This window comes from Aulonocara sp. 'chitande type north' Nkhata Bay, linkage group LG4, assembly GCF_057382095.1.
Source record: "Aulonocara sp. 'chitande type north' Nkhata Bay isolate Kocher_YH1m ecotype deep benthic linkage group LG4, A_spYH_male_GT1.1, whole genome shotgun sequence".
Lineage (NCBI taxonomy): Eukaryota > Metazoa > Chordata > Actinopteri > Cichliformes > Cichlidae > Aulonocara > Aulonocara sp. 'chitande type north' Nkhata Bay.
This window is the reverse complement of record NC_141347.1, coordinates 11,046,603-11,056,863: the sequence shown is the minus strand read 5'-3', so window position 1 is coordinate 11,056,863 and position 10,261 is coordinate 11,046,603. Positions and strand designations below refer to the sequence as shown.

The window sequence follows — 10,261 nt, the reverse complement described above, 5'->3', positions numbered from 1 at the left end:
TAAAGGGATGTGCTGAGGCCAAAGCGTTTTTCGCAGAAAAAGGGATGTTAGACCACCTTGTACATCATAATATCCGCCCATACTTGGATTGCCATGACAACGCAATTTTAGTCTGCTTTAGGACGGTGGCTACAAAGGAAAAAAGAAGCTTAAGTCGCTCTTTTTGAACTTGGTGCTACACAAAGACCCAGTGTAAGATAAGTAAGGATTACTTTGAGGTGTACATCAAGCAAAGTTTTTCTAGTAGAGTCTAAAATAAAACTAGCTTTTATGGAGCTTGTAGGTAGCATAATAGGTCCAATTTCATCTATTGATAATGCCTGATAAACAATGTTTAGCTATGCAGGGGCGGATCTAGAGAAATTTTCTTAGGTTTGTATGGAAATCAAATGGGGTGGCAAAATCACAGCCTTTTTTTTTCTTTACACAAATGCTGGTGTTACATTGTATACAATGTATTATATATGGTTAAAATACATCAAATGCAGTAAATGTATACATGTTTCATATAAATATAGTCTACAACTGTCTTATTTTTTAGCCCACACAATTAAACATTTCAGTTACATAAAACATGGGGTATTTGATTTTATGTACTGTATAGTCTGTATAATAAATAAGTATGTAGCCCAATAAGTATAAAATCCAGACAGCTACACAACATGAGGTGGTTCAGTTACAAACACAAGTCTAACTAAATTGTCTTATTGTCTAATTAAATTGTTACATGCTTAAATTTACACAAAATGCCAGAAATCTGCACTGTCATGAACACATTTTTTCAACAATGGATAGTAGTAGCAGTATGTGACAAGAGTCCTTGGGTAAGACACTTCACCTACCGCCTACTGGTGATGGCCAGAGGGGCCGATGGCGCGATATGGCAGCCTCGCTTCTGTCAGTCTGCCTCAGGGCAGCTGTGGCTACAACTGTAGCTTGCCTCCACCAGTGTGTGAATGTGAGAGTGAATGAATAGTGGGATTGTAAAGCGCTTTATAAATGCAATCCATTATTATTATTATTATTATTATTATTATTATTATTATCAGTCAAAAACCTTTATATTTGGTGTCCATAAAAAGCTAAAGTAAGTATTTATTTTGTTTTATTAAAAGATTAGAAATTTGATTCTGAAACAATTTCTCTGTTTCAAATTCAAAAACTAAATTGCACAGAAATACAATATTTACGGTAACCCATTTTATGTCGCCCTAGCTACTCCTTTTTTTCTGAACTTTATTTGAAATTATAAAGCGAACAGTCAGTCATTCCAGTTCAGTTTTTACAGTAGACATACAGGGCAAATAAGAGTAACAATATACAGTACAATGAAATAAGAAGGATAAGCCCTAGCTACTCCTGCTTGTTCGGCCTCCGAGAAAGTGACGTCACGTCCGGTCTCTTTCGGGCTTCGTAGAGCTACAGCATGGCGGACACCGGTGTGTTGGAGACGCTTTTACAGCGAGTTGAGAAGGTGGACGACGGCGTGGACAGCCTGGCCGTGGCGACCAGCCTCGGGGTGGATCATCAGGTCATCGTCGGGGCCGTGAAGAGTCTCCAGGCTCTCGGTGACGTAAGTTTCACGAAGAAGCAGCGGAAGTTAGACTGTCACAGTCAAATGCACGGTGACTGATGCAATAGGTTGAGCTGACAGCCGTGTTTGTTACCTGTTGTACAGGTAATCTCAGCCGAGTTGCGCTCCTCCAAGCACTGGGAGCTGACCGAGGAGGGCACCGAGATCGCCGAGCAGGGCAGCCATGAATCCCGGGTCTTTAGCTGTATCCCCCAGGAGGGCCTGGCTCAGAGCGAGCTCATGGTTAGTGTTTGAAATTAATTAATTATTATCAGAATAACAAAGAATCTAATGCATTAGGTACCTGACGGAGGTAACTTGCTACACACTTAAGAGAAGCAAGGTTTTGATTCTTAAATATCCCTGAAAGTCCACAATATTACGAATACAACATCCACTCGACTGTTTATGCTCAGGTTTTACGTGTATGTATTTTATGTTTGTCAAACATCTGTATTGAATTTCCCAATGTCTGCATCTCTCATGTATTTTCAGCCTTTTTTGATGTTTCAGTTAAACTTTCTTAAACTCTGCCATCATTTCTGTGTAGAAACTGCCATTTGGGAAGATCGGCTTCAGCAAGGCCATGTCCAGCAAGTGGATAAGAGTGGACAAGGCCCACGAGGGTGGCCCCAGGATATTCAGGACTGTAGGTGTTCCATCATACCCGCCTTTTGTTGTCGCCTTTTCTGATTGAGGTCAGTTTTCTCATTAAGGTGTGTGTTTTTGATCCCCAGGTGGAGAGCATAGACGACCAGGTCAGGGAGAAACTGCTTCTGGTGCAGAAAGGCCACAGTACTCAGCTGGAAGAAAAAGAAAAGAATGAGCTGAAGAAGAGAAAACTGCTCTCTGAAGTGTAAGTCCTCTTGTTTAGTTAGTGGTGAATGTGTACCTTTTTCTGCCAGTAGGTGGCAGGAGACGATTAATTGATACTCAGGGGTTTCCCTGCTCATTCCAGCTTGCCTGGTATTACTGGATTCAAGTTTTCATCAAGCTCAGCAGTAATAAGAGATGAACATGCACAAAGTAGACAGGCATCTCTAGAGGTCTTCAAAAACATAGTTAAGTGTGTTGAATTTCATTCAGTATTGCAACAGGCAATATTTTCACTTCACATTTCACACACACATGAAGTCTGCTGCTCATGGGGTTTCAGCCAAATCTCTGCAATGGTAGCTAGGAGTGTTAAACCATCAGATTTTATGTCACTTAGTGGTCTGAATCATGTTAGCTGATTCGTTTCGTAGAGTTAGAAATTATTCTTACATACAGGCGGGCGGGACGGGCAAACACATGATATAAATGTTTTTAAATGGTCCCAAAAATATTTGCTGCTGCTGTTTCCAGTCATGGAAAGTGGAAGTGGAAAAAAGTCTTACAATTTCCAGAGTAAAAGCTTTAAAATGAGCTTTACTTAATCAGATTAAGGTTGTACTGACACTCCTCTGCCTCAGCATGTTTGACCCTGTAAGTCTGGTTCATTTGATTAAATGTGATGGAAGAGGTGATCCCCGGTGTGATTCAGCTGCATTCAGCCTGAGTGGAAAATTCATCACTGTGTTAAATAACCGATGAATCCGTAAGGCATGGAAGCGGATGGCGTGTCACTGTGCGCTAAAAACAACCACACTTGCTTTGTGTGTGTGTATTAGAGTGGGCGTGATGGTGGGAGGGGTGATGTTTACATTTGAATGGAGAAGAGTGATGGAGTAAAATAAGTGGAACAAATAAAGATGTACTAAAGCGCACTCGGGTCCAGGATGCAAAGTGTGTGTGTGTGTGTGTGTGTGTGTGTGTGTGGAATATGGCTTCAGTTCAGATAATATAATATTATATAATGATATTTTTAGGTAAAGCCTTTTATCCTTTTATTAATACAGCTGCATATGATCTGCTCCCCTAAAAGCTCAATAAATCTTTTATACAGGTCTGAAATGATTCTTGTGTCTTAACAGTTTACATTTGCATTCTCAACTGTGGCTCCGATGCTTTGGAATAACCTTCCCCTCCATATTAGACAAGCGTCATCAGTGCAGGTCTTTAAATCCAGATTGAAAACGTATTTTTATTCTCTGGCTTTTAACTGTGTAGGAAACTGACACCTTTCTTATTAATTTTATTGTATTTTTAATTTTGCTAGTTGTTTTGATCGGTGTCGTTCAGCACTTTGGTCTGCCTGGTGTGTTTTTTAAAGTGCTATACAAATAAACCGCTTGCCTGCCTGCATCAGCACCACTTCAATAAGCCCACAGGTGCCTAAAAGCAGCACAAATTAAGTTTAACAACCAGCTTAACTTCATTTAAACTCATGATTGAAATGACACTCTTGTCCATAAATGTTGCATCCTCTCTGAGCAGCAGCAGAGCCCCTGCTTAAGAATAATGGATGTGAGGAAACCGCTGTGAGGAGCACTAGAAAAAGTAATAATGATTTGTTGGATCTACCTAGTTGGTTTTCCCATGTTTACCTAAGTGTAGAACTAGAGCTCCTGCTATCCTGTCAGCACTCCCCCCCCAGCACAAAAATGTTTTGCTTCTATTCATGTTTACGTTTGATGTTTAAATAATCCTCCCAATGTGAGACAGATTTAACCATCACATTTTGATGTGGCAGCATGGCAGGTTTGTCACAGAGGTTCTTGAATTAACCTCACAGGATCTCTGCTAATTAGCTTCACATCAGAGTTTCTGTCGTTTAGGGAAGTGATCATGTCGTGGGTAGACATGATGTTTCTGTGAGAACATATATGTGGCTATATAGCTGTTGGTCACATCTGACAGTCTTTCCTCCTCTGACTGGTTATTCAAAGCAGACCCTGACGTCATCTCCTGGGCCAAAGCTGGTCCACAGATGGGCGGATGTTTGTGTTGTCTCCATGTAGAATGGAGGTCTGTTTAAAAAGTGATGAATCTGGATCATTATTGCAAGAAAGGAGCTAAACACATGTTTGTTTTTCTGAACGCCATCACAACTAATCTGTGTGGTACATAATGGATTTATCACTATGCCACACTAGCTCAGTAGGAAAAGAAATGGGCTTGAAAGTGTGAGGTCACAAGTTCAAATCCATGCAGAGGTAGGGCTGTTCGATAGAACCATATATATCGGATGATGATATAAAAACGTCTATCGTTTCATTTTACGCTATCGTTTGTTTCGTGGTGTCGCAAAATAAACTGTTTACGGCAATATTTTTTCATCGTTTTGATGGTCACTGTAGTGGCTATATTAATTTCTTAAAGTTCTCTCTTTCTCTTATATTTTATATAACCACACTATGGACGGACAAGCGCCTGTTTTTATGCGTTGTGGTTAGCAACAACGACGTTAACAGCATCGCGTGTCTGCTTTTTTATGTTCCACATAAACCTTTCACAATAAAGCTCAAGATCCTGTTGAGGCTTTTCAAAATAAACTGAATCAGGTGAAAGAGCAGATTATTTACGGATGAGAATTAAAAAAAGAGCCGCCAGGTGCTAAAAAATAAACCTTAGACTCAAACGTTAGAACAGGCTTTTCCCCGCAGCACGCCGTGTAATAAATACTCACAAAGAAAACGGCGGCCGTTACAACTTATGTCTAAAAATGTATAGTTTCATGCATGGGTTAAAACACTCGACTCCAGCTACACGACGCGCAGCTGGAAACACTTCCCGCAAGACGAGCTGCCCGAGATTCACAGAATTTACAGAAAATGTTACATTTTTGTGATTTATATCGTTATCGGGACGATAGAATTCTTATATTGGAATAGGAGATTTTGGTCATATCGCACAGCCCTGTGCAGAGGTGTACTTTCTTTCTTGCTATTAAGAATGTTCTGCTTTATTTTATTCTAATCAATAAATTCATGCAAGAAGTACCTAAAATCCTTTATTTTGAAATGATTTTTCTGCTATGAAAGTATGAATCAAAATAAAAATAACTGCATGTTTTTACGGTCTATAGATTGTCAACAGCAGTACCTTTCTGCGTACTGAGGTCATTCTAATTTGTGTTCAGGACTGTGAAGTCTTACTGGATCACTAAGGGCAACTCCTTCAGCACCACCATCACCAAACAGGAGACGGAGCTCACCCCTGAGATGCTTGCCAGGTATGTAGAGATGCACTCTCCTCAGAGTTTCAGTAGCTCATCAGGTAAAGCGTGCGCACAGAGTCCTCACTGCAGAGGCCTGGGTTCAATTCCAACCCAGGCCCACCCTCCTCTGGCAGTCAGTGTCAGCCTGCAGGGTCCTGAGTGAGGACAGAGAAAAAATCTGCCCATAAAAGGGGACAAGTCCAAAGATGTGGACTCAGTCCTAAAGGCAGGGCAGGACAGATGCTTTAGCTTTCATGCTGAAAGCGACAGAATGAAAAGAGCGCTTGCACACTTTTGTTTTTTTGCATGAAATCATATCATAGAGGATTTGGCTAAAAGCAGTATCCAGATGTTGCATTGCCCAAAATTCAAATTGGTATTCTGCGTGCTGCTCCGTGCTGATTACGTGCACTGTAGATTCGCCCGCCTCAATCATCTCAGCCACAGATTAAAAATGGCGAAATGATTTGAGAGAAATGTTTTTGTGTTACCTCCCTGCATGTGGTGTGTTCCAGTGGCAACTGGAAAGAGAAGAAATTTAAGCCCTACAACTTTGAGGCCATGGGTGTTGCCCCAGACTGCGGTCACCTACACCCGCTGATGAAGGTGCGAACGCAGTTCCGGCAGATCTTCTTGGAGATGGGGTGAGCAGCTGTGAAACTGGGAGAAACGCACACATTCGCATAATAAAACACCCAGTTAACCATCTGTTTCTTGTAGTTTCACCGAGATGCCGACCAACAACTTCATAGAAAGCTCTTTCTGGAACTTTGACTCCCTCTTCCAGCCCCAGCAGCACCCAGCCAGAGACCAGCACGACACCTTCTTCCTGTCCGGTGAGCCCGAGGTCACCGAGTGGTGGAAATGAGCTGCGAGTTCAATCGAGAATGATTTCTGATCACCCTTCACTCGCTGTTTTTCAGACCCAGCGCACGCCCACGAGTTCCCACAGGACTACCTGGAGAGGGTGAAGAAGGTCCACTCTGAGGGAGGCTACGGTTCACAGGGGTGAGGCGTGATCACAAGCTCACTTAACAAGTAACAGTGTCGTTGCTGTCACTGCATCTCATTGCATTTTATCATCTCTCTTGTAGGTACAAGTATGACTGGAAGATAGAGGAGGCTCAGAAGAACATCCTCCGCACTCACACTACAGCAGTCAGCGCACGCATGCTGTATAAACTGGCACAGCAGGTGAGACTGTAGGGACGCTGCACTGACCATATAAATCAGAGCTGTCTGGTGATTTGATTTCTTGGTAACACTTCATAATACAGCTCACGACTAAGAGTGTAATTCCCCCGTCAGTAAATGTAATTTCAACATAATGTTTGTTTTCTGAAGTAAAACATAGAGTATGTTTTAGACAACAAGAGCACAGCGTTTGTCATTACCATGTCTTAAGACCTGCCCTTTAAGCACCCACTGACTTTTTGGACAGTGAACTGGAAACTTGACTGAGATCCAGGCCTTACGCCTGACCTCACTAATGCTCCTGTGTCTGAATGTGAGTAATTCCCTCCATAGAAGAGCAGCAGCAGCAGATGGTTTAAGGTGTGGGTTCACATTGTTTTGACGTCGTATGTGTCCAGTCAATAACTCTAAAACTCTTCTCCCCTTCCTTTTCTCCTCACACTGATAACCAGGAGAAGTTCACCCCCGTCAAGTATTTCTCCATCGATCGCGTGTTTAGGAACGAGACCCTCGATGCCACCCATCTAGCAGAGTTCCACCAGATAGAGGGCGTAGTAGCCGACTATGGACTGACTCTGGGAGACCTCATGGGTGTTCTGCATCAGTTCTTCACCAAACTAGGTGAGGACTGATAGAGGACACTGGACTTGAAAGACCAAAGTTTGGAAGGGACAAATGTGCTGATAGTTGTTTGTAGAAAGCCTTTTAATACTCACTTTAAAAAAATAAAAAATAAACAGACAGTTACAATATCCTATTCTTTTACCAAACGCCTTTTTTTAGGAATTACCAAACTACGCTTCAAGCCTGCCTACAACCCCTACACAGAGCCCAGCATGGAAGTGTTCAGCTACCATGAAGGTACAGTGCAACTCTGTTTTTATGTAGCGCTATTAGTCTAACTTACACACAACAGAAACCTGAGCTTTAAGAAAGCCAAAAGAACGTCCTAGTAGTCTCTTTTATAGACATTTCTGATGGTGTATATTAGGGGTGTCAAACATAAGACCCGGGGACCAGAATTGGCCTGTCAAAGACTCCAATCTGGCCCACTGGGAGGCTTTGGAAAATGTGAAGGAGGACATCAATTTTAGACTTTTAACTGTAAGTTTTATAGCTTTCACCAATGATAGAGACCTCCCCAATGGTCATTCATGTGACACATCGCAATCAATAATCATCTAGTTGATCTTCTTTACACTAGACTGAGATGTAGTGTTGAAATTGTCCTTGTTGGTGGGCTGTACACAGTAAAAATGAGTTTGACATCCCTGTTTTTTGTCATTTCTTTCCACGTGTACAGGATTAAAAAAGTGGGTGGAAGTGGGAAACTCAGGAGTGTTCAGACCAGAGATGCTGCTTCCCATGGGCCTCCCTGAGGATGTGTCTGTAATTGCCTGGGGCCTGTCTCTGGAAAGGTGAGCGTGCATGAAAAGCAATACGAGTTAATTAGCTACAAGGAAAACTGAGAGGTCAGCCACGCTAGACACAGCACGAGTCTAAAAGGGAAGGACGTCAGTACGTATCTCCCAAACTATAATAGATGTTCCATGTAGGGATTAAAGGTGTGTGATTAAGTATGTGTGTACTCATAATCACTTCTTGTGTACGCGCTGAACTGACCCACATTGAAGAAATGTAGGTTTGTTTCCTGTGGAGGATTACTCCTGCTTGTACGTGAGTTTCATTTCTATTATCCTGTGAAATTATTTGAGGTCAGACTGTGAGTCTCTGCCTTTCTCTTTGCTCACTCCCGCTTTTCTAAAGTGAAGTCGTCCCAAATGAGTCGCTCGCTGGTCGCGCCGTCGCACACTGTATTCAGCTTGCTGTTTGAATCGAGCGCTAATTGAGTCTTAACTACGACCAACTGTCGCAGCTAATAACCGTGGAGTGAGTGAGCTGGGTAATGTTCCGTAATCCAGGGCGAGTAATCCTTTACTACTCCGACCTCTGTTGTTTTCGCTCTCGTCTGTTAGACACAACATAGTCGCGTCTCCCAACAGAACAACCGCTCACGCGGGCTTCTCCTCTGTCTCGCAGGCCCACCATGATTAAATACGGCATCAACAACATCAGAGAGCTGGTGGGACACAAGGTGAACCTACAGATGGTCTACGACAGCCCTATATGCCGCCTGGACTCCTGAGTACCGCCCAGCTGTTGTTATTAATGTTATTATTCATTTGGATGGACCCTTTCCTTTTTATCTTTACTGTGTAACACCTCATACCCACGTCTCTCCTCAAAGCCCGGCACCACCGCTGTCCCCTTTATCAAAGCTCGGCCAGTAAAAGCAGTTGGCCTGAAAGCGACTGTAGCGCTAAAAGGGACGGGGCTTTTTTTCACCACAGCCTTCAGACAGATCTGATTTCAAAGGGCTTTAACACAAAAGAGCATCTTTTTTTTTTTTTTTTTTATGAACTCCACACTGCAGCTGGGTGAATGAGGATGAGTCTTGAATTTGTTACAAACTGCCTTTTTTACCACCTTGACCCTGATCTACTATATTCAATCATCTTGTACAGGAAAAATAAAACTGCAACTTTTGGAAGTCAAAATAAAAGCTTTTTCCAGGTATCAGTGCAGTCTGGCTTGTAATTCTTCAAATGAGCATGTTTTTACTTGTATGCATGTATGAGAAACATACACTGTAAAGGTAATCCTCCCACACATTTCTAAAAGCATGCAGCTTTTCAGTGAGATGCCGATCAGCAGCAGGACGACTGAGTGACGTCTGCGTCTTTACCAGAGAAACAAAGTTAAAAAGATATTAAAATAAAACAGATCAAGTCGTATCCCAAAAGGTTGATTCTGATCATCTGGACGAAGCGTTTTCAGTGGGAGAAACATTTCGTCACTCATCCAAGTGTCTTCTTCAGTCTCAGCTGACTGCAGGTTTCCCCAATCTTCTAAACAGTACATTTGCACAAGCCCACTGAATGAACAATGGGCTGTGAGGTCAGTTCTTTGGTCATTAATATGCAAATTGCCATGACCATTGATCAAAGACCATGAGTACAATTCAGAGAGAGTTGGGGAATGGCTGCAAACACCGCGTTTCCGTGGCCTTTAAACAACAAAACACGCTGCGCTAAAAATCAGTCGACCCCAAGGATCAGGTCCCCCGACACAAACAGAGTAACAAAGTGTACGCTGTTAAGTGCCAGGAGGATTGCCATGATTTATACATCAGGGAAACCAAGCAACCTCTGGCAAAGCTGATGGCACAACACAGAAGAGCTACCTCGTCAGGCCAGGACTCAGCAGTCTATTTACACCTACAGGCCAGTGGACACTCTTTCAATGATGAGGATGTACACATCCTGGACAGGAGGAACGCTGGTTTGAGCGCAGAGTCAAGGAGGCCATTTACGTGAAAAGGGAAAGACCATCTCTGAATCGAGGAGGGGGCC

The 10,261-nt window shown here is 42.6% G+C and overlaps 1 protein-coding gene across 2 annotated transcripts; it reads left to right on the top strand.

The window, feature by feature from the left end:
• The first annotated feature begins 83 nt into the window (after positions 1-83).
• Positions 84-9,425, top strand: farsa (phenylalanyl-tRNA synthetase subunit alpha). 2 transcript variants are annotated; one of them, XM_086288365.1, is made up of 14 exons: positions 84-192; positions 1,418-1,573; positions 1,679-1,816; positions 2,124-2,222; positions 2,311-2,429; positions 5,577-5,669; positions 6,170-6,298; positions 6,375-6,490; positions 6,578-6,662; positions 6,749-6,848; positions 7,301-7,469; positions 7,632-7,709; positions 8,152-8,266; positions 8,889-9,425. In XM_086288365.1, the coding sequence occupies exons 2-14, from the start codon at positions 1,427-1,429 to the stop codon at positions 8,992-8,994; spliced, it is 1,494 nt and encodes a 497-aa protein (XP_086144491.1). In that variant the 5' UTR covers positions 84-192; positions 1,418-1,426; the 3' UTR covers positions 8,995-9,425. The 2 variants fall into 2 exon arrangements, with proteins under 2 accessions (XP_086144491.1, XP_086144490.1); XM_086288364.1 differs by lacking the exon at positions 84-192 and having other exon boundaries at positions 1,388-1,573.
• The last annotated feature ends 836 nt before the right edge of the window (positions 9,426-10,261 follow it).

Bases quoted from the DNA above. Each gene is read 5' to 3' on its own strand.
- farsa (XM_086288365.1), top strand. From the start codon at position 1,427: ATGGCGGACACCGGTGTGTTGGAGACGCTTTTACAGCGAGTTGAGAAG. The intron at 7,470-7,631 runs GTGAGGACTGAT...GCCTTTTTTTAG, and splicing joins TCAGTTCTTCACCAAACTAG to GAATTACCAAACTACGCTTC. The intron at 7,710-8,151 runs GTACAGTGCAAC...CCACGTGTACAG, and splicing joins AGTGTTCAGCTACCATGAAG to GATTAAAAAAGTGGGTGGAA.